This window comes from Oryx dammah, unplaced genomic scaffold (assembly GCF_014754425.2).
Source record: "Oryx dammah isolate SB20612 unplaced genomic scaffold, SCBI_Odam_1.1 HiC_scaffold_3, whole genome shotgun sequence".
NCBI lineage: Eukaryota > Metazoa > Chordata > Mammalia > Artiodactyla > Bovidae > Oryx > Oryx dammah.
In genome coordinates, this window is record NW_024070187.1 from 110,725,982 (window position 1) to 110,751,027 (window position 25,046).

General features: G+C 43.3%; 1 protein-coding gene across 10 annotated transcripts in view; it reads right to left on the reverse strand.

The window, feature by feature from the left end:
* Window positions 1-25,046, reverse strand: part of LDB2 (LIM domain binding 2) — a 451,984-nt gene that overhangs the window by 269,154 nt on the left and 157,784 nt on the right. For all 10 annotated transcript variants that reach the window (XM_040237572.1, XM_040237567.1, XM_040237566.1 and 7 more), the window contains exon 2: window positions 18,687-18,789. In XM_040237572.1, coding sequence (XP_040093506.1) covers window positions 18,687-18,789 — 103 coding nt within the window. The remainder of the gene's footprint in view (window positions 1-18,686; window positions 18,790-25,046) is intronic.

Below are 25,046 nucleotides of genomic sequence, written 5' to 3' on the forward strand. Positions count from 1 at the left end.
TTGTACTTGGCTCTGAACTATTTTGAAGATGATCCAAGGAACAAAATTAAATTATACCTGGTCCCTATAAGCCATATTTATAAACCATGAAGAACTGTTAGCGGGACACTAAGTGGAATCTTGTGTTTTATAAAGAGTCAAGAGATGTGAATTCAATCCTGGCTCTATCACCAAATAGCCAATTGCCTTGAATAAGTCAAAGCCAAGTCAACTTTTTGGTAGGTTATCTGTCAATATTAAAATAGCTACTTGTATTCATTGGAGGTGCTGAAGCTGAAGCTCCAATACTTTGGCCACCTGATGTGAAGAACTGACTAATTGGAAAAGACCCTGATGCTAGGAAAGATTGAAGGCAGGTGGATAAGGGGACAACAGAGGATGAGATGGTTGGATGGCATCACTGCCTCGATAGACACTGAGTTTGAGCAAGCTCCAGGAGTTGGTGATGGATGGGAGGCCTGACGTGCTGCAGTCCATGGGGTGGCAAAGAGTCAGACACAACAGGGCGACTGAACTGAACTGATACTGTTGGTAAATTCTTATGCATCAGGAACTGCATGTATTCTATTTACAAATACCACCCTGCCATCGCCAGATATACTTTATGTTCATTTTATAGATGAAAATAGTGAGGTTCGGAGAGATTGGGTTATAACCAAGGTTATGGTTACTGCATAAGGTCATAATTTGGAGGCTCTCTGTCTCACAGGTCTGGGCTATTAAAGTGAGGAGTTAATGTAAGACCATCTCCATTTGAGGCTTCCCTGATAGCTCATTTGGTAAACAATCCACCTGCAATGCAGGAGACGTTGGTTCAGTTCCCGGATCAGGAAGATCTGCTGGAGAAGGGATAGGCTACTCACTCCAGTATTTTGGGGCTTCCCTTGTGGCTCAGCTGGTAAAGAATCTGCAATGCAGGAGACCTAGGTTCGATCCCTGGGTTGGAAAGGGAAAGGCTACCCTCTCCAGTAGGGGCTTCCCTTGTGGCTCAGACAGTAAAGCGTCTGCCTGCAATGCGGGAGACCCAGGTTTGATCCCTGGGTTGGAAAGATTCCCAGGAGAAGGAAATGGCAGCTCACTCCAGTACTCTTGCCTGGAAAATTCCATGGATTGAGGAACCTGGTCGGCTAAAGTCCAGGTGGTCACAAAGAGTCGGACATGACTGAGCTACTGAGTGACCTCTCCAACTGGATCATTCTAGAGGTACAGACATAACGTGACTTCCATAGCACAAGGCCCCAAGAAGCTTCCTCTCTCGCACCTAGAAATGAGTCACATCCGAGTTTCTGGCAGTGCAAACGTGTCCAGGTTTAGACCTTGACACAAACCCAGTGCCCAGGCAGGGAGACTGCACAGATTTAAAGACCTGTTTACTGAGAACAACGGAAAGGAAGTCAGGCGTGAACTTTCTGAGCTTCAAAGATATTCTCAGGGCCCATTTGGGAATAAGCATAAATCTTCAAATTTATCCAAAGTTTAGCAAATTCACAATGACAAATGTAACAGTTCCTCCAAATTGAAGTTCATCTCTTGGCAGTTTTGGAGGCTTGGAGAAAATGCCAGCAACAAGGAGTTGGAAGGAAATAAATCTTTAGATTCCCTGAAAACATAGATAGTTATTATGGAAGACATATGGAGGATCCCATACTGTGCTGAAAAAGAAAATTTATAAATGTCAGCTTTGAGGCAGCAACGTTGGAAGGATTGAAGTGCTCCGCACTTAACTCTGATGGGCAAAATTATGCTGGGGGTATATGTTCCCATGAAGAAAGAATTCTTCTTAACCTGTGCTGTTTCTGGGAGGAGCGATGAGGATAGAGAAGAAGACTCAAGAATTCAGAGCAAGAGGTTAGTTTTTTTTTGTTTTTGTTTTTAAATCAAAACAAGTAACATTTAACAGACTTAATTTTCTTGGGCTCTAAAATCACTATAGATGGTGACTGCAGCCATGAAATTAAAAGATGCTTCACCCTTGGAAGAAAAGCTAGGACAAACCTAGACATCGTATTAAAAAGCAGAGACATCGTTTTGCTGACAAAGGTCCATACAGTTAAAGCTATGGTTTTTCCAGTAGTCATGTACGAATGTGATAGTTGGACCAAAAAGAAGCCTGAGCACCGAAGAATTGATGCTTTCAAACTGTGGTGTTGAAGAAGACTCTTGAAAGTCCCTTGGACAGCACGGAGACCAAACTTGCCAATATTAAAGGAAATCAACCCAGAATACATATTGGAAGGACTGATACTGAAGCTGAAGCTCCAATACTTTGACCACCTGATGCGAAGAGCTGACTCACTGGAAAAGACCCTGATGTTGGGAGCAGGAGGAGAAGTGGGCAACAGAGGATGAGATGGTTAGATAGCGTCACTGACTCAATGGACATAAGTTTGAGAAAACTCTGGGAGATGCTGAAGGACAGGGGAGCCTGGCACACTGCAGTCCGTGGGATCACAAAGAAATGGACAAAACCGAGCAATTGAACAACAGCAGCAGCAGCAGCATTTAAAAATTCTCTACTATTTAAAAAAGATGCTGAGAAATGGGAATAAAAATGGACCTCAATATGGACACTGACAGCAAGTGAGGTCAGTTCATTTCTATAGTACAGTCAGTATTACCAAGGATGGAATGAGGTTCTGCCATCCAATCCCACTCAGCAAATATGAGCCATGGTCCCCCTCTTTCTCGATTACAGCCACAGGCCCTGAGGGTGCAGAGGAGACCATGGTCCAATCTTTTCCCTCCACGAGCTTTCAGATGCTCCTGATTTATGAAATGCATTTATAAACTGCAAACCACGATCAGAACACTTGTCACTTGAACTCATTCACCAACCCAGGAGGTTACTGTTGGCCACATTTGAAAAACATCAAGGCAAGAATCCATGAAGTACCTCTCTCTCTCTTTCTTTTTTAGCAAATTAGAAGATCAGAGCTAGAATTACTTTGGCATAAAAATTGGAATTGGTAACTGTCTTCTTTTTTAAGCAAAACCACAGCTAATATTGGAAGATCTTGATTTTTTTTCCCCTTTTCAAAGGGAAAGAAGTAATAAATAAAACTGGAATGTAAAACCAGGGAAAGTAGGAAGAGAAATGATCTCATACACATTTCTCCTTTCTCTGCGGTTGGGTCTTCTCTTTGCTCCCTGGAGGTTCTGAGCAGGGATGGTGCCAATTAAGCAATGCCCAGTCGGACTTCTCAGGTGGCACAGTGTGTGTAATGAATTCTCCCGCCAATGCAGGAGATGCGAGAGACATGGGTTGCATCCCTGGGTCAGGAAGACCCCTTGGAGTAGGAAATGGTAACCTGCTCCAGTATTCTTGCCTGGGAAATCCCATGGACATAGAAACCTGGCAGGCTGTAGTACATGGGGTCACAAATAACTGGATGTTAGAGCGTGCATGTGTGTGTGCACGTACACATGCAAACACACACACACACACACACATGGTTGGCAACAAAGCCCAAAGTTGAGAATGGAGAAAATACAGTTAGAAGCATCAACTGTCAACAGATGCAATGGGACCTCAGGAAATAAATTACCAACATCTACTGAGAAATACGTGACTTATCAGAACTTCTGTAACTAATGTCACTGTGGCAATGTTGAAGAGGAGTCTGGATTTAATAGATCTTTTAATATTTTCACAGCTGGGCCTGCTGGCATGGAGCTAGTGGGCCATTTTCTTAACTAAGGTATGGCGCTGGTCTGACATTAGTTTAACAAGGTAATTATCAAGTGAAGAATAGCAGCCGCACTGCTGTGAACCTGAATAATAACGCTCATAATTACTGATTTTGGGCCCATCTTTTTAAAAAAATAATAGAGCACTATGTACTAAAGCATTTTATAGGAAATACATTCAGGTACAGTGTCTAGAAGTACGGGGAACTATTAAAGATGTAATTAGCAGTTTATTTACATAATCAGTCAAACACCCTATATCATTTCTCTTATTTGCAAAAGAGAAATAGAGACACAGATGTAGAGAACAGACATATGATACCAGCAGGGTATCAAATTTGCAGGAAGCAAATAAGTGTGAGAACATTAAGTTAGGTCGGGAAGTTCCCCTGGAGAAGGGAATGGCTTACCCACTCCAGTATTCTTGCCTGGAGAATTCCAGGACAAAGGAGCCAGGTGGGTTACAGACCATGGGGTTGCAAAGAGTCAGACACAACTGAGCAATTACCACTAACATGCAGGCAACCTGGAAAAAGTTGATAATTATTATTATTTTAAAGCTTGAAAGTTGAAGTGTCCTAAATGCCTCAGTTGAAAACTGAATAAGTGCTATTGACTTTATCAAATGCTAGCACTCCTTCACATATACGATGTGACAAACATTTCCAAGGGAAGTGTTTCTTGAGCAAATACATCTCTCAGGTAACTAACTTCAATCTTTGGAATATATTCAAAGTTTGCATTAATTCTGAAACAACACACAAATAGCCTTTTATTGAGAAACATCTTAATTGGTTGATTTTTATCTGGAATATGAGAGCAACATGGAGATAGTATATATGTTTGTGAGGCAATATCCTCTCAAGCATTACTGACTAAGCTTCCCCATAATTTGATTTTAGAACTTCTGTCTTTCCATTGTCCTCAGTATAAGTAACCCACATAGCAAATGATGTGTTTTTCAAAGTTAAAAAAAAAAGACAATCAAATTCCAAATCAGATTATTCAAAGGCAGGATTAAGTAAGACACACATATTTTGAGAAAAGTCTTTAAAAAGTAATGTAATGCTTTGATTGCTGTATATAATATGGGGACTTTGTCACGTGAAAAGGGAGTGGCTTTATCACCAGGCTCCCAGGTGACCTTCTTCTTCCTTCTACAGATCTTCAGAATGATTATTAAAGTTGATTGCTGTCAATTTCAAGTCCTCCTGACTTATTGAAAACCCAAAGATAATGCTGCATCAGGGAAGTTCTCATCAAAGAACACATTAAAGGCAGCACCAACTGGGAAAGGACCAACTTCATAAAAATAAATAAGCACATTATAGTGGTTATGAGAAGTGAATTCTCTTGGAATGAATAATAAAAGCAAAATACAAGTAGGCACTAAGTTCTGTAAGCTCCTGAATTTAAATATTCCAAAACAACCACCTTGATTAAACAGTAAATAATGAAACACACCCCGATGGGTGATTTTGTCATGGAACCTCTATATTCTTAATAAAATACACATGAACATTGTTTAATACAGTTGTAGAAGAATGCTAATTTAACCTGACTTCAACAAATACTTTATTTTATCCCATTTGCATAAATAAGGTGCCCTCACAACCTGCAAACATAACACAATAGTGAAGATGAAACTACACACTGGTTTGTGGGGGAGGGTGCTTCAAGTCGGCTCATGTCACTAAATAAGAGCTTCACACACCAGTATTGTACCAAGGAAATATTGCATACATTCCAGCTTAACACTGAGTTTTCAAAATGTTTTATGTTGAAAATAATATCGATGCTACATTTAGATGTAGAATCTAAAAATGTGATGGTGAACATTAGTAAGAACAGGTTTATAGGGCTTCCCTGGTGGTGCAGTGGTTAAGAATCTACCTTGCAATGCAGAGAACACTGGTCCGAGCCCTGGTCCCACATGCTATGGAGCAACTAAGCCCCCGCACCACAGCTAGAGAAATGCCCTCATGCAACAGTGAAGACCCAGTGCAGCCACAAATTAATTCATTAGTTTGTTTTTTTTTAAAGAACAGGTTAATAAACAGAGGCGTAGGGCAGCAATAAGAAAACAAAAATCTAGCTAAGATCTGCCGATAGTCAAATCTTAGAAGCAATAGCTCACTAGACTTTCTGCTCCTCCCAGACAAGAACTTTTGCTCATCCATCTTCTTATCACAAGGGCACAGGTAGGTGACACGTGGAAAGTCCTTGAGAAAAGTTAAATAAATAAATAGGTATTTCAACTGCAATTGTGTCCAGAAAGATCCATTCAATAAGGAGATGTAAGTACGGTTGTTGAGGACTACTTATTCTATGAAATTTGATGACACAATCAGACTTACCAGGAAGGTTAGCAGATTGTGTACTGAAATACTCCACTAACCTATGGCCCAAAGCATTAAAGGAAAAAAAAAAGCAATTGATCCTAGTATTGTAGGTTGGGTAGATATTTTTTCAATTAATTTTTATTGGAGTATAGTTATAATGTTGCATTAGTTTCTGCTTACAGCAAAGTGAATCAGCTACACCGATACATATATCCCTCTTTTTTGGATTTCCTTTCCATTTAGGTCACCGTAGAGCACTGAGGAGGATTCCCTAAGCTATACCATAGGTTTCTCATTAGTTATTTATTTTATACATAGTATCAGTTGTGTATATATGGAAATCCCAATCTTCAATTCATCCCACGCCCCATTTCCCCCTGCTGGTATCATATGTCTGTTCTCTACATCTGTGTCTCTATTTCTCTTTTGCAAATAAGATCATCTATACCATTTTTCTTCGCCTATCATATTACTTTGCCAACAAAGGTCCGTCTAGTCAAGGCTATGGTTTTTCCTGTGGTCATGTATGGATGTGAGAGTTGGACTGTGAAGAAAGCTGAGCGCAGAAGAATTGATGCTTTTGAACTGTGGTGTTGGAGAAGATTCTTGAGAGTCCCTTGGACTGCAAGGAGGTCCAACTAGTCCATCCTAAAGGAGATCAGTCCTGGGTGTTCATTGGAAGGAATGATGTTGAAGCTGAAACTCCAGTACTTTGGCCCCCTGATGTGAAGAGTAGACTCATTGGAAAAGACCCTGATGCTGGGAGGGACTGGGGGCAGGAGGAGAAGGGGACGACAGAGGATGAGATGGTTGAATGGCATCACCGACTTGATGGACATGAGTTTGAGTGAACTCCGGGAGCTGGTGATGGACAGGGAGGCCTGGTGTCCTGTGATTCATGAGGTTGCAAAGAGTCGGACAGGACTGAGCGACTGAACTGAACTGAACTGATATCATTTTTCTGGATTCCACACACATGTGTTACTATGTGATATTTGTTGTTCTCATTCTGACTTCTTTCACTCTGTATGACTGTCTCTAGGTCCATCCTGCTGTCTGCACATGGCACAATTAGGTTCCCTTATGTGGCTGAATAATATTCCATTGGGTATATGTACCACATCTTTTTTATGGGTAGATATGATTTTCATTTGTTGTTTAAAATGTTAAGTCTAAGTCTCAGTTCTGTTTATGGACAAACTTCCAAATTGCTCTGTGACATTTCTGTTACTCTATAATACAAAATGAGTCACTACAGCTAGAGATTGTGATTGAAGAAATGTATTAAAACATGAGAAAAACTGTACGTGCAGTTAGCGTGCCTGTGGCTTAAATAATCAGTTCCCATGGATCATATTGATACTATTTTTGGACTTTCTGGTGGCTCAGCAGTGAAAAATTCGACTGCAATGCAGGAGCCCATGGGTTTGATCCGTGAGTTAGGTAGGTACCCTGGAGAAGGAAATGGTAACCCTCTCCAGTATTCTTGCCTGGGAAACCCCAGGGACAGAGGAGCCTGGGAAGCTATAGCCCATGCGATTGCAAAGCATCAGACACAACTGAGCAGGCACACACCCTTGCTCTATCATCTGTCTAATCCACAGACATTTATTGAAAACTTAATCTTTGCAAGATATCCTGATAATGTGTTTTCTGTCATGGCTTCAAAGAACCAAAGGTTTTAGAAGGTTGGAAAGACCCCTTTACCAGTTTGAGTCTTTTTCTCCTGAAAGCAGATTTGATCACCTTCTTCTTTATGCCCCAAGGACTTTGTTAGCTGTACGCTTCCACTGTGCGGATATTATTGCACTGGAGTTAATTGCTTATCTCCGTCTCCCTTGTTAAACTTTGAGCTCCTTTCAGGCAGGTGATAGTACTCCTGTGTGCTCAGTACCTGCCCAAGTGCAGCACAGTCAACTGTGGAAGGCCTGCAATATGGACTTTGGATTCAAAATCAGGCAGGCTTTAGCCTACTGCCCCCCATCACCACCCTACACCATGCCCCCACTGCTGAGGTGTTTTATTCTTTAGGTAAGACTCACGAGATGGAGAAGGCAATGCCACCCTACTCCAGTACTCTTGCCTAGAAAATCCCATGGATGGAGGAGCCTGGTAGGCTGCAGTCCATGGGGTCACTAGGAGTTGGACATGACTGAGCGACTTCCCTTTCACTTTCCACTTTCATGCATTGGAGAAGGAAATGGCAACCCACTCCAGTATTCTTGCCTGGAGAATCCCAGGGACGGAGGAGCCTGGTGGGCTGCCATCTATGGGGTCGCACAGAGTCGGACACAACTGACGTGACTTAGCAGCAGCAGCAAGACTCATGAGAACAGTTGCTGAATGTAAGCAGAGGCAAGACTCTTGTGCATAACAGGGCCAAGTAACACTCTTAGAGATATTCCCATATAATGTATAGTGTTCACACTCCATTGGAACTGCTCTGGAATTGTCTAGATTTCATATTTGAGCATGAACTAGGGTCCTTTGGTAGGGCTACCAGCTTTAAAAAAGAAAAACACGGGGCATCTAGTTAACTCAGATTATTACATAAACAAGTGATTTTGCAGTATTAATTATGCCCCATGTATTGCATTTGTATACTTAGATTTTATCTAGCGATACTACCTTCAAGATGAGGAGTAAAGTGGATGGGAAGAGAGCCAGGTAAGATGTTTCTTAACTGAGTAGAGCATTTATCTTCTCCAGCTCCCTGACAATAAATGCCAGTAGCATCACCTATCATTGTGATAGTGAAAAGTTGGCTACATTCATCCTGTTACCCACCATGAGGTAGTGCCATATTGGTTTGAGAACCATAGGGAAGCCAATGAGAATAGGAATATACCCATGAAACCAAGAGTCAAGAAATGTACATACCAGTACTCCATAGATATCATAGTCACACAGTCTCAAAAGTGAGACATCCTTGTTCGTTTCTTGGCTAGAACCTCATTTAGACCTCTCAACCGAGCTCTTGAGAATAGTTATAAGTCTGACTTGCTTAAGCTGTATAATATTGTCAGTGAATTTTGTCCCCATAAGAAAAGACCCAACACTCCTCCTAGATTTCCTAACTGCTTGACTTATAAAGGGAAAATAAAGTCACCAAATCCAAAAGGTCAACTATAAACATGAGGATAATTATGCTTTCAACTTAAATAGCACTTTATGTAACACATTTTTCTGCCCATTATGTCATTTGATCGTTAGTGTGGTATTTATTAGCAGATGAGTGAATGGGAGATTTGCTGAATCTATTGCTATGACCAATTTGCATTTCTTGATATCATCAATTTGAAACCACAGATGAGAAAAGATTCAGGCTCATCTTTCCCTTCAGAAGTCTGTTTGTTCCTTCATCAGTTGTAGGCTTTCTCTCAGGTCTTTTTTTTTAAAATATATAACTAATCCTAGATTTTGCATTAACATTACGAGAATATTTTCTCTTTGTGCTACTTAGCAGATTGTGTTAATTTAAGGCAAGAGTTTTTCATTAAATGAAATTAAAAGTCAATGAAAAAAATAGTGATGAACTGCCTTCCTCTCAAGACTAACTACCCCATGATGACAACGCCTGGCGAACAGCAAGAATTCAGTGAATTCTGAATGCGTGAATCAATGAACGAGTGAAGAGAAAAATGAACTTAAATGAGTGCCTGCTTAAGTAAATGAACTTAATTTACTCCAAATCTTGCCAGCCCAATAAAGACTTCTGTTGAAAAGGATAACTCACTAGAATTACAATTTCAAATACTAGACCTTTCCAGAAACCCTATAGTGCAGCTCCATCAGAGAATAGCATTTTCCTGAGTTACCTGAAACAAAGACAATGATGTCATTATGTAACAGAAGTGCCACAATCATCCAGTAACGAACCATCAGGGCCCACTCTCAAGAAGTGCATTCCTTCTTCTCGGATTAAATTTTGAATGCACAGTTCCCTTCCTTTCATCTGGTCCTCAGCAAACAAGATATAGAACCCCAAAGTGCCTAGAACAGAGGGTGGCACTCCTTGATCTCCGAGCAAAATAAGGGGTGGAAACTTTACCTTCTATCGGACAAGTGTCATCATTGTAATACTTTGGCACTTGTTTATTTAAGTCACCATCTTCCATTAGTATCAACTTTTCTCCCAGTTGGTCATTAAATTCTCAAGGTTTCCCTGTGGCAGACAAATTTGATCAAGCTTTGCCCAGAGCCAGAGATTTTCCTACTGTGTGTTAAATGATGAAAAGAATAAAGGGAACTATCCTTTTTATGTACGCCAAAGTGAAAGTGAAAGTTTCTCAGTAGTGTCCAACTTTTTGTGATCCAGTGGACTGTATAGTCTATGGAATTCTCCAGGCCAGAATACTTAAGTGGGTAGCTGTTCCCTTCTTCAGGGGATCTTCCCAACCCAGGAACTGAACTGGGGTCTCCTGCATTGCAGGCGGATTCTTTACCAGCTGAGCTGCCAGGGAAGTAGTATTACTGCCAAGTGACTGGCATATCACAGGTTCAACTCATTCTCTTATTCATCCATCCATTTATTTATCCAAGCAATAAACATTTGCTGTGCATTTTTCATGGACAGCACTAAGCTAAGGTACATGTTCAGTTCAGTTCAGTTCAGTTCAGTTGCTCAGTCGTGTCTGACTCTATTCGACCCCATGAACTGCAGCCGGGCCCCCCTGTCCATCACCGAGGAGATCACCAGGGAGAAGTGATCGAAGATTAAGGTGCGTGTTACTTAATCTTATTTAATCCCTGGTGGCTCAGTTGGTGAACAATCTGCCTGCGATACAGGAGGCCTTGGTACAATTCTTGGGTTGGGAAGATCCTCTGGAGAAGGGATAGGCTACCTACTCCAGTATTCTTGGGCTTCCCTTATAGCTCAGCAGGTAAAGAATCCACCTGCAATGCGGGAGACATAGTTCCATCCCTGGGTTGGGAAGATCCCCTGGGGAATGGATAGGCTACCCACTCCAGTATTCCGGCCTGGAGAATTCCATGGACTGTATAGTCTATGGGGTTAAAAAGAGTTGGACACGGCTGAGCAACTCTCACTTTCAACTCACTCTCAGTCTTCACAAGGACCCTATGATGTTGGATTCTGATCACCTTGATATTATGTATAAAGAAACTGAGGTTCACTACCTCACACACCTATTTTCACACAGCTCTGGTGGAGCAGAAGCTCAAAAGGACCCAGAGTCAGGGATTTTGAACTCTACCTCCTTAAGTGAAAAAAGAAAGAAAGAAAGAAAAGGAATGAAGAATTTTCAGAAGAACAAAATCACTTCACAGAGGAAGAACCCCTGGACTAATTGGCACATGCCTCTCGAGGAAGCTACGGGTCTCTAAATGCCAGCTACACAATCCTGTAACAAATTCTGTTTTCTTGGGCTCCAAAATCACTGTTGGGATGGTGACTGCAGCCACGAAATTAAAAGATGCTTGCTCCTTGGAAGAAGAGTATGACAAACCTAGACAGTGTATCAAAAAGCAGAGAGAGGTCACTTTGTTGACAAAGCTCCATATAGTCAAAGCTATGGTGTTTCCAGTAGTCATGTACGGATGTGAGAGTTGGACCATATAGAAGGCTGAGCACCAAAGAATTGATGCTTTCAAATTGTGGTGCTGGAGAAGACTCTTGAGAGTTCCTTGGACAGCCAGGAGATGAAATTAGTCAGTCCTAAAGGAAATCAACCCTGAATATTCATTGGAAGGACTGATGCTGGAGCTGAAACTCCAATAGTTTGGCCACCTGAAGCAAAGAGTCGACTCATTGGAAAAGACCCTGATGCTGGGAAAGATTGAGGGCAGGAAGAGAAGGAGGATGACAGAGGATGAGGTATATATAGAATATATAGAAATCTAGAAAAATGGTGTTGATGAACCTATTTGCAGGGAAGGGATGGAGACACAGATGTAGAGAATGGACTTGTGGATATAGCGCAGGAGGGAGAGGGTTGGACAAACGGAGAAAGTACGCTCTCAGGTGTAAGACGGATAGCTAGTGAGAAGCTGCTGTGCAGCACAGGGAGCCCGACCTTGCACTTTCTGATGGTCTGGAGGGATAGGATGGGGAGAGGGGAGGGAGCTTAGGGAGGGAGGCGATGTGTGTATAATTATGGCTGATTCACACTGTTGTATGGCAGAAGCCAACACAACGTTGTAAAAAAATTTTTTTAATAAAATATTCTTTAGTTGAAGAATAAAAACAAGAAAGAAAATATATACGTGTACTATTAAAAAAACATACCCATGCTCATATCCTAATAGTTATTAAGTGTGGTCTCAAAATGCTAATTCAAGGAATCATTTTCCCAGAAACATATTTTTAATCGTGTAAGGTGATAGTGCAGGGAGAAAAAGAAAGTGGGGGAAAATGTTTTCAGAATTCTGACATAGCAAGCAGAATAAAAACACAGCTGGACAAGGTGAACCAACATAAACCAGGAAAAAAAGAATGGCAACCAGAGATAGGCAAGCTCCTCGGGCCTCATAGAATTTCTCTACCTTAAGGGCACACATCCAAATACACCCCTTAGAAAGCACATATTACACGACGAAACTGAAGAACAGCATCAATATTGCAGCGCCATCAGAATTTTCAGAATAAAAGGGAAACAGGAAAAAAAATGTAAAAGAGAGGTAGGATGTGTGGAAACTGCTCCACAGAGGGGCCGATGCGCAGGTCTTCAAACATCTAGTGGGATCTGATGACTAAGGAAACAGCACGGAGAGTGACGGCATGTCCCCACAACTTTCTGCTTTTGGACGGTAAAATAAATGAACCCCCAGAAGCCACAGAGGAAACAAAAATAGTCTTCGGGCTCATTTGACTATAAAGGTGTGCGGTCCTGCCAGAAACCTTTACTCTGGAAGGAACGTGGGACTCAGCATAATATAGGTTGTAAGACGGCAAATTACTGGGACCCGTCACCCTCAAATTACGAACAATATTTAAAGGATTAGCGACAACTGTGTTATCTGAGTTGCCCTTGATCTCAATCTAGAGGCCAAGGTATGCTCATCAGAATTCAATTGAAAAACAACAGCTGTTTATAGAGCTGTTTTCTGTGTGCTGGAAACTCTGCTAAGAAATTTACATGCGTCATCTCATCAAACCCTCACTTTGCAAAGGAGGCCGCTGATGCTTCAAAAGTGACTTGGACCAAATCACACAGGTAGTAAAAGACAGGGTGGCTCAGTGGTAAAGAATCCGCTAGCCAATGCAGGAGACGCTGGGGACGTGGGTTTGATCCCTGTATTGGGAAGATTCCCCTGGAAAAGGAAATGACAACCCACTTCAGTATTCTCACCTGGAAAAGTCCATGGACAGGGGAGCCTGGCAGGCTATAGTCCATGGGGTCCCAGAGTCAGACATGACAGAGCACACAGGCATGATCTCTGTCCAAATGAGTTGAAGCTGGGATCAAGTAGTTTGATAGTAATCAAGCAAAAGACAAAGGTGGGTCTGAATCTAGGTATCAGACCCAGAACTCCTGCCTGAACCACACACTTCTCCCTAAAAATAATGAGGGGGATAAATTTTTTTTAAAATTGGGGGCCAATGAGAAGTGCCCCCAAATAAGATGGCATTTTACTGTTTGTATCAGCCCTCCCACCAAATTTCCAGAGGAAGGCCAACCTGGACATAGTGTAGAGTTTGGAGTCTTCAGCCCCCAAAGGCCAGAGCCCACACACACTCAGTCACTCTTCACTTCCTCTCCCACTTCACTCACCAGTGATGACTGTGGGTTTTCTGCAGTGGAAAGCCTGGGAGGAGGTGGTCACTTCAATGCTGCATTTCAGCAGGAATTGCCCGGCAAAGCTGTCTGTGGGCTCCCTGCTGCCCAGCAAGCTCTAGGTACTTGATAAGGACTTGTCCACAGCAAGCCTCTCCAATGCACAGAAACTGCACTGACGCCCAGGCTGTGTACTGTTATCAGTAAAAATAGCGGGGACTTCCCTGGCACTCCAGTGATTAAGACTCTGCCTTCCAATGCAGGGGACATGGGTTTGATCTCTGGTCTGGGAACTAAGACCCCACATGTCACGGGGCAACTAAGCCCACAGGCTTCTACTACTGAGCCATCACTCTCCGGAGCTCACGCGCCACATCTAGGGAAGCCCGCGTGCCACAATGAAAGATTCTGCATGTCGCAGTCAAGACCTGATGCACCCAAAGAAACAAATAAAAGAAAAGTGCTAGTGGCTCAGGCAGGTCCGACTCTTTGTGACCCCACCAGGCTCCTCTGTCCATGGAATGCTTCAGCCAAGAAAACTGGCGTGGGTTAGCAATTCCTTCTCTAGGTGATCTTCCCAACCCAGGGATGGAACCCAGGTCTCCTGCACTGCAGGCAGATGTTTTACCTTTTGAGCCACAAAAGAAGCCCTAAATAAATAAATAAATATTAAAAAGAATAATAGTGCTGACTGCCACGTTGTTCAAATGCTCCAAGGATCTCTGATCATCTTTCACCATAAGCCAGTGATGGTAGTATGGAGTTCATTTTACAGATGAGGAAATAGAGGTTCTCTTTAATAACCAAGGCATAAGTTAAGACCCAAGAATGTTCACATTGAGTCCTCGTGTGCTTTCTATTGTTGAATATATCCAACTGTCTCCCAGCCTCGCCACTGTCTCCATGAAACACAGGAGAACTTTCTCCATGGATCTCTCCCAGCAGAGAACCCTTTCCTGAATGAACTGGGAATCACGTGTTTCCTATAGATGAAGAATCCAGCCATCGTGACCCTGGACGTTAGCCTAGGTCTCTTAGGGGGTTAACCAGTGTCTTTACCAAAAGCGTCTGTGCTGGTCACCAGGAGCTGGGGAGACTGTGCCCACAGTTTGGCTCTGTGCCCAGAAAAGGTACAGAGGAAAACCAACCCTTCCTTGATGCTGACAGTGAGCAGGCACCTAAGAACAGTCACTTCCATACAAGATGGAGGAGAAAATCACGCACCACCTTAAAATTGCAAAACGAACATGCAGAGGGCTCTGCCATCCCCTTCCTCTTCTCACTTGTCTTCTCCGTCAAATAAGACACATTATTATTTGCGACTGCTGTTTTCAGAAATGTGTGAACTGACACACACTTCTTCCCCCTTTGCAGTGGGAGATGAAAGGGTAGTACGGGGTGGGGCGGGGTGCCCTGACTCTGACTTTGGAGGTGGTCAGCCTGAGGCCTCATGACTCACCAGCTGGGGCTCTAGGGGCCGAGGAAGGGTCCACTTCCAGAAAAGACACTCTTCAGCTCTCCTGATCTTTAATCATGGACTTGCTGAGCAAGAGGGAATCTCTTCCGCCTGACCCTCTTCCCCACTCGAGAGTCCACCTCACCCAAAGAGAAACCACCTCCCTGGACTGTGGGTTTCTCCAGCTGCTGGGAAAATACCTTCAGGATGGCTCACGAGGCAGCGGCAGGCACATAACCTTAGGCGCTGTATAGCCTGATGGCAGATGTTTTCCAGTAACTCTGTTCCTCTGGATCCTCTCCTCATCAACTACACCCTAGTCTTCTAGGAAGACAGCAGCACTCTCCATCAGCAGTCCTAATCATACCCGACCTGGGGAGGGAGCCCACTCCCATCAGGAGAGTAGGGACCTGGGTGGATGGAGCAACAGGGGCTTTCTAAAAGACAGAGCGATGGGACTTGGCCGGCAGGCCAGTGGTTAGGACTCCTCACTTCCAATGCAGGAGACAGGGGTTTGATCCCTGGTCGGAGAACTAAGATCCTGAAGGCCACACAGCCAAAAAATAAATAATAAATGGAAGAGTAGTGTATCTTCCCAAACATAATTACTTCCTGAATTATTATATGATTAGGTTTGCCCCCCCCCACCAGTGCAGTTCAGTTCAGTTGTTCAGTCGTGACCGACTTTGAGACCCCATGGACTGCAACACACCAGGCTGTCCATCACCAACTACCAGAGCTTGCTTAAACTCATATCCATCCAGTCGGTGATGCCACCCAACCATTTCATTCCCCTCCCAACTGTGTATCTTAAAATAGATCCAACCATACCCTAAAACTTATTTGAAAACCAAGCAGAGCACTTTGGTTTGAGTTCTCCCCATTTAAAGAAGTGCAAAGACCTCGGTCAACGGATGGTTTTGCCAGCATTCTGTTTGGTGGTATAAAATTTTCCCCTTAAATGTCATTCATATAGTCATTCAATGAGTATTTATTGGGCACTTGTCTTGTGCCAGTTTCTGTATTAACTTGATAACTCAGCAATAAATAAAACAAAGCCCTGGTGCACAGAGAGAAAACATTCTAATACAGGATGACAAGCAACAAATAAACAAGTAAACACATATTACAGGATTTACGGTAGCTTCGAGATATGATCTATTAGAGCTGAGAGACCCTCTGAAAACACAGAGATAGGGAGGGAGAAGGAAAACTTTTTTTCTAGTAAGGGTTAAGTAAACCTCACCTGGAATATTCCTTGGTACTTAGAACGAAAGTAATTTGCAGAAATGTCTTACATATATAAATGTAATAGCCAAGTCCTACTTTCTCCCTCAGAAATACACAGCTCTCAGCTCCCTGCATGGTGTCAAGAAAAGGCTGCACCCCCCAGCACGGGGCCAGTGTGCGTTTTCCCTGCCCAGCTGGCACAGTGTCCCTGGACCGCCAACGGGTTAAGGTAGCCGGGAGATGCTTGGAGCGCTGCATAAACAGCGTGTGTCAGGCGCTCCAAGCATCCTTCATCTTCCCTATCTCCCAGTCCTCGGCTGTCAATCAGCTGTCACTAGCCCGCACATCAGCAAGCGTGCGCACATCACCCGACTGTCAGCAAAGCAGCTGATGAGACTCGGCTCCAGACTGTCAATCATCTTTGTTTCTCTCTGCCGCTCGGGAAATATTTTGGCTCAGAGAAACAAAGAAGCCTGGGCAACAATGGCTCGTTGTCAGGCAGACACTCCTGTACGTGAATATAAGATCTTCAACGAGCCCTGATCATGCCTCACCGCCCCCCTGCAGATGATGTTGGGGTCAGGGGTGGACAGATGGAAGATTGAGAATCTGTTTTATTAGTAATTCTAGTTCCTCGAGCAGAGCCTGATGGATTCACACACACACAAATAAGCACAGGAACGTGAAACAATGATAACTTGAAGTTATCTGAGTTTATGCCTCAGAAAAAAAATAAGGCTCGGAAGATGGATGACTGCTCGGTTCGCAATTATTCATCATTGATCAGGCAGGCTTTTGGGGAGAGAGAAACTGTTAGATTGCTGAGTTCATTCATCTCCCAGGGAATTCTGAGATAGTAGCTTCGACTCTCCCACTCTCTGGGCTGTGAGGAGGTTGGGAGCACCCACGCACAGAAAAGCTAGTGAACTCATCAGGACCCTGGTGTAGTGGGTCTGCTGGCACTTGCAACAAGCGTCCTTATGTCAAATGTAAAGACATTCCGGAACAGCCCCTTGTCTGGCACAGTAGCTGCCCCTCTCATACAAAACATGTATTGATCATGTCCCCCACCTCTAAAGCCTGCAATATACAAATCTAAAGAGACGCTCCTGGCTCTGAACTTCCGTCGAGCAAGCTGTCCTGCTCCCCACCAGTTTGCCACTTTTTCAAAATCACCATGCATGTATTGGCATAATTAATCAACTTATCTTGCAATAGATCCAAATACTAAGTTATCTGAAGCCCTAACATTAAGAAAAAAAATACACTTATTGTACGCTAATTGCTTTGGAATACATTTAGAAGCCATCAGATCTTTTCATGGTGTTTATCAAGACTGCTATTACCTATCAATTACCCAATGATCTGAACCGCCCCGTTTGTACCTACTGTGACTGCTCCCATTATCAGCTCCGTGTTTGTGACATTTGGGATGTTTTACCCTCTGACAGACAGATCCTTTCCTACTGCGCAACGCCGATTTCTGAAAACGTATCTCTCCTGATCTAACCGGACATTAATTGCTTTTGTGCCGATGTATCTATGCCTCTCAGTCTTCCAGCATAACTAGCAAATCTCATCTCTGACAAGTTGGCTGAACCTAATCAGGACAGATCAGCTGTTACCCAAGGTGCCATGGGCTGTAATTTGTGGTTCTTTACAGAGTTATCACTCGCCGGAAAGACAAGGAACTATAAATTCTGTCAACAGGAATCCCAAAGTGTGTGTTCCAAGCAGCTGTGGCCTCCCCCGCCCGCAAGAAAACATAGCACTTGTCAAATAAATACTTGAGATAATTGATAAGAGGGGATTAGAAGGATGTGGCTGATACCGTGACTGTTAGACTTTTTTTTTTTTTTTTAAGGAAACTTCGGAAGCAAAACGGTACGTGTGAAGTATGAGTTGTCAAGGATAAAGAAGGTTTGCAGGGAAGTGAGGGGTGACAACTGTCCACAGTTCAGCTCCCACCTATCAATGGGGAACTTGGTTCACATCTGCCTCGCTCTCAAAACAGGCAAATGCCTAGACATTCTAAGCTGCAAAGGAAACATCTCGCTGCCTCTGAGTCAGGCTGCCGCCCGGTGACAATGCCTTGATCAGAGGCAGGAGGGCAGGGAATACTGTCAGCCTGTCAGCACCGTTCTATTCTCTGAAGATCCCTGTGGTTTTCTTTCAGGCGCAAAAAAAAAAAAAAAAAAAAGGGGAAATATTAGAGAAAATAAACTGCTTTCTTACTGTATCGCTTTGGTCCATCTTCCAAACAAAATGAAAGGGTTAATGTGGCATCATCTTCAAAAAACTCGGTGGCAAACGCGTCCCACCAGAGGTTGTCGCTGTCCTGAAAAGAGACAGATCATTTATTTAGCAGGCAAGAGCAGAACAGAGCTCAGAGAGGAGCTGAGAAAGGGAAAAAGGCCGAAAAACCCAGTTACCGGTGGCTTGGGATTCGGCATATGTGTGTGGGTGTTCTGGAAGGAGTGTGGGTGGGTGTGTGGTCACTCTTCAAATTAATTGCCTCAAATGGGGACCGAATTCCAATTCGATAAACAAGTTAATGCAAAGAGAATGAAAATTAATTATGGGGGACATATTTGGGGAGATTTAATAAACGTATTTTGGAATACTGTGAAAGTTTTTAAGAAAAGGGTTTGCACGTAATGTAAAATGTACTCAGCCTTTTTTCTCTTGCTTTCACTTTGCTCTTTTAAGAGCCCAACTTTACAAACAGAAACCACAATATTACAACCAGGTTAAGGAGACTACATTTTTTTAAAAGATAATTTATTTAAAGAAAAAGAAAATATTATGTATGGCTTATGGTATTCCTCTATGTAAATATCCCTATGAAAGACACAGGTATTGCTGCCTGGTTTTATGTAGAAAGATGAGTTTGTGCACAGGCAGACATCACATACATGTGGAGTATTCTCGAGGACTGGTTTAAGATGACAGGCAATCACTAGCTCGTTATTAGATCAGTCATTAAAAACAGAACAGTTCAGCAGAATGCAAACCATCCATAGGAACTCTGCTTGTTTGTTTGTCTTGGGTTGAGAGTTTCCCTTGTTCATCCAGAAAATACTTTGAACTTGACCCAGCTGAAGACTGTTAATGTCACTGCAAATCTTCAAGGGCAAGAGAAGGGCTTCCTTAACAGGGAACTGGGGGGATTATGCATAGTGTTGTGTTTAAAAGGACGGTGGGGGGGGGGTCCTACCTGTGCCTCATTCTCTGTATAGTGCTCGATTTACTCCCAAATTATTTTTTAATTTTAATTTTTGTTAATCCATTTTTATTGAAGGATAGTTGCTTCACAATACTGTGTTAGTTTCTGCTGTACAGCAAAGTGAATCAGCTACACATATAGATATATCTTCTCTTTTTAGGATTTCCTTCCCATTTAAGTTGCCACAGAGAACTGAGTAAAGTTCCCTGTGCTATACAGTAGGTTCTCATTAGTTACCTATTTTGTACCTAGTATGAATAATGTGTACATATACACATGTATATATAGACATATATGAGTGCTGAATAGTTGATACTTTCAAATTGTGCTGCTGGAGAAGACTCTTGAGAGTCCCTTGGACAGCAAGGAGATCAAACCAGTCAATCCTAAAGGAAATCAACCCTGAACATTTATTGGAAAGATTGATGCTGAAGCTGAAGCTCTGATACTTTGGCTACTTGATGCAAAGGGCTGGCTCACTGGAAAAGACACTGATGCAGGGAAATATTGAAGGCAGGAGAAGAGGATGACAGAAGATGAGAGAGTTGGATGGCATCACCGACTCAATGGACATGAGTCTGAGCAAACTCAGAAGATAGTGAAGGACAGGGAAGTTTAGCATGTTGTAGTCCATGGGCTCACAAAGAGCTGGACACAATTTAGTGCCTGAACCCCAACAGCAACATGAGGCTTCCCAGGCAGCTCAGTGGTAAACAATCTGCCTGTCAATGCAGGAGACGTGGGTTCAATGACTGGACCAGGAAGATCCCTGGGAGGAGGAAAGAGCAACCCCCTTCAGTATTCTTGCCTGGGAAATCCCATGGGCAGAGGAGCCTGGTGGGCTACGGTCCAAGGGGTTGAGAATAGTTGGACAAGACTGAATGTACACATGTGCGTGCATTCGCGTGTAAACACACACACACACACAGATATATGTACTTTTGTCCCCTGATGTGAAGAGCCAATTCATTGGAAAAGATCCTGATGCTGGGAAAGATTGAAGGCAAAAGGAGAAGGGGGCAACAGAGGATGCGATGGTTAGATGGCATCCCTGACTCAAGGGAGATAGTGGAGGTGAGAGAAGCCTGGTGTGCTGCAGTCCATGGGGTCGCAAAGAGTTGGACACAACTAAGCAACTGAACGCCAATATGTGTCAATCCCAATCTCCCAATTTCTCCCAACCCACCCCACCCCCTGCCCAACTCATTTTTCTGCATCTTTGGGGAGGCAAGGACTAGGGTTCAGGAAGAGGGAAGGGTGATGGAAAGGGTCATATTTTGTCTCAGTCTGGTTTCTTTTCAAGCCCTTTACTCTGCTGCTCCATTGTCAGGACTCATGCTAAGAAGGAGGTTCGAACCGTGCAGTAGGGCAGGTGGTATTATTAACATGTCATCGGTGGATCCATCCTGTGCACAGCCCTCGGAGCAGGCACATCCTGACACCTTTTCCCAGCTATGTGAACTCGAACAGCTTATTTTACCTCCATGAGCCTATTTCCTTACCTGGAAATTAAGGATAATGATGACAACAGTAATACATATCTCAACCAGAAGATACAACTACGGTTATATTACTAACCATCTTGCACAGAAAATGTGGCATTTCAGTAAGTCAGTGGCTGTAACATGCCCAGCAGAGTGCTGGGAACACAGTGAAGATCGACACAATGCCCCTTTCGCTTATCTACCATCTTTAATATCAGTTCTAAGGGATGAAGCATTTCATGTTCTGAAGAACTCTACATCAAAACTGTTTCCAAATTGAGTAGGTTTCCAAATCACTTTGACTGTCTGTAACCCATTTCTTGGCAACAATACCTGTCTGTGACATAGTGGAAACTTATGAATGGATAAAGCATTGTGGTACATACATATATGTGATGGAATATTACTCAGCCATGAAAAGGAACATACTTGAGTTAGTTCTACTGAGGTGGATAAACCTAGAGCCTGTTATACAGAGTGAAGTAAGTCAGAAAGAGAAAAACAAATCTCATAAATGAACACAAATATAAGGAACCTAGAAAAATGGGACGGATGAACCTATTTGCAGGGCAGGACTAGAGACACAGACCTGAAGAACAGACTTTGGACACAATGGGACGAATTGAGCCTTAAGATATATACACTCCTGCATGCTAAGTCGCTTCAGTCGTGTCCAGCTCTTTGCAACCCTATGGACTGTAACCCACCAGGCTCCTCTGTCCATGGGGTTGTCCAGGCAAGAACACTGGAGTGGGTTGCCATGCCCTCCTCCAGGGGATCTTCCCAACCTTAGGATCGAACCCATGTCTCTTTTGTCTCGTCCATTGACAGGCAGGTTCTTTATCACTAGTGCCACCTGGAAGCCCAAATAAATGCTGCTGCTGCTGCTGCTAAGTCAACTCTGTGTGACCCTAGAGATGGCAGCCCACCAGGCTCCCCTGTCCCTGGGATTCTCCAAGCAAGACCACTGGAGTGGGTTGCCATTTCCTCCTCCAACGCGTGAAAATGAAGTCGCTCAGTCATGTCTGACTTTTCACGACCCCATGGACTGCAGCCTACCAGGCTCCTCCGTCCATGGGATTTTCCAGGCAAGAGTACTGGAGTGGGGTGCCATTGCCTTCTCCGCATATAAATGCTACCATCTGTAAAATAGATAGTCAGCAGGAAGCTGCTGTATGGGCACAGGGAACTCACCCCGGTGCTCTGTGACAACCTAGAGGGGTGGGATGCAGGAGAGTGGGGGAGGTTCAAGAGGGAGGGGACATACGCTTGCGTACTGGTGGCTGATTCACGATGTTGTATGGCAGAAGCCAACACAATACTGCAAAACAATTATCCTTCAATTAAAAAAAGGAAATTAACCTACTCTCTTTGCCTTGCTAATTGTTCAAAGACCCAGTGACTAGATCAGTCCCTCCAGCTCCCTTCTCCTGTCATCTCACTCTGGGTTTCTAGCCCTTTTGCTAGAAAGTAGACCAGTGGAAGGTAAAAGCCCAGGGAACACACAGGCTGATCTGAAGTCACCAGGCAAAAAGAAAGGATCCAGGCTGTCAGGAGGTGGGAGGATTGTCTATAAGTAGCCATACTGTTTCTGCGGGACCCAGACAAGGGAGTGCTGGCAGAAATCAAGGGGAGAGTAAAGACCCCAGAGGTGGGGGATGACTTTTGATTCAAACCAACTGTAATGGAACATGAGATGACTCAGCGTCTCGGGAAACGTCAGGACAGGTTTGGTAGGAGAAGGCTACATCGAATGACTATACACACATACACAAAATCAATTAGCTTCAGTCAGGTCACAGATCTTGAGAGAACATTCCAAAAAAAAAAAAAAAAATACATAGTTTCACAGGACCAGACACATCACAGGTACATAATAGAATATACGCACATGTGGGGTGATAGAATGAAGGAGTAGATGAGAAATGGGACTTCTTTTTTGTGCCATCAAAGACAACCCAACTCAAGAAAGTCACGTACGCGTTTTTGTGAGGTTTAGATGGCCGATCCTACTTTATCTGTCAGTCAATATTTTTAAACTGGCACACAAAAAAATGTTTGGACACTATTTTTAAGCTCTAGTTGTCAACTGCCTCCCCAACACACATTTATCAAGTTTTTAAATTAGTCCTTAGTTATGAGAGGAAAATTCTGATGGAAAGGGGGAATTAAAAAGTAGTATTTTTAGGAAAAAAATTAGTAAATGTCAAATACAATCCAGGCTTAGCTTGGCTCTTTTTCTGAAGGAAGCAGATCATGGAAAGAACATACATAGCAGCAGAGGGCACTGGGTTAGTAGTATCACCTGTAACTCAATAGTTTCTAAGTTTTTTTTTTTTTTTCTATGAATTGAACCATCTTCTATTCACAACTGCCCTACTTGCTCCCAAGGGGCAGAACAAGCAGTCTTTAGAGAGAATTTATACCTTTGACCTCTATGTTACATTGGCTTCAACATATAAATTCTGCTTCTTATTCACTGATGACCTAAGTCAAAACCTCAACTTCCTTGCCTCTATTTATTCATTTGCAAACTGGGAACAATTATTGCAGTGGACTGTGGAGCCTAGAGAGTAACTGTCCGCTGCATAATTGTTGCTCAATAAATGGCAGCTATTATTATTTATTATGGTCTTCTTTGACCCGAAGATATCTGTAAGTAGAGAATCTGAATTTTGAAAAACTTAAACTTCTCAGTCAAGATCATCAGCTAGAAAGTGGTGAAGCCAAAGTTCCCATGCTGTGCTTTCCCTAGCCCCCCCACACACAACATGGGAACTTTAGCTTCACCACTTTCTAGCTGATGAAAGTCTGCTACTTCTAGCCTATTTTTTTTTTAATGGATTTAATCTTTTTAGAGTAGTTTTAGGTTCACAGCAAAATTAAGAGGAAAGTACAGAAGATTCCCACACCCCCTTGCTCACATACATGCAGAGCCTTGCTCACTATAGCAGTTCAGTTCAGTCGCTCAGTCGACTCCGACTCTTTGCAATCCTAAGAACTGCAGCACTCCAGGCCTCCCTGTCCGTCACCAACTCCCGGAGTTCACTTAAACTCATGTGGATTTGTATAACTGATGAACTGACCAGCCTGTGTTTTTTACCAAACAGTTCTGTTCAAAAGTGATTTTCACCTTAGATTGAAGACAACAAGCAAGAGTAGAAGAGGCTGGCATTGGCTGCAGGAAATTTCGCTTGAGTGGATCTCCTCCAGTTCTTCCAGACTGTGCCCCCTTCTCCCACCTTCATGTGTTTTTTTCTGAAGATAAACCTCCTCTTTAAACACCCCCTCCTGCCATTCACTAGTATACTTCCTGGGATCAGTGAGGTAATTTTATGGAAGAAATCTGCATAGTAGCTAGGCCAGGAGTCCAGGGAGCAGCTGAAATACAACTATAAAAACCCATGCTGAACCAAATGTGAAATTTCTAGCAGAAAATCTAGCAATGTGACCGGTGGGATCTCAGTTCTCAGCCACAGAGCTAAGCTAACAACCTCACGAGCTGTGGGCAATGGTAAAAAAATCAGTGCTTCCATATTCGATATCTAGATGTCAGTCATCTAGATGGCATGAGCCTTGCAGACAAAGGCAACAGGGCTCTGCTTGACCACATGTGAAAGAGACCAAGGAAAGGTAACAAAAAGTGACTGGTCACGATTCTGCCTTTCTACCCACAGGCTAGCACTTCTGTCTCCTGATTGCAAACGTGCTGCCTCCATCAGCAAAGAAATGAATGATCCAGGAAGTTCCATTTGGAGCAGGCTGCATGGCCAAGTCCAGTCAGCTGACCAGCAACAGGCTACATGTGGAAAATGTCCCAGGGCCTTTTAGCAGCAAGGATTCCACAGAGGAGCTCGCAAAGCCTGGTTTTCCCTAAGAGGTGAG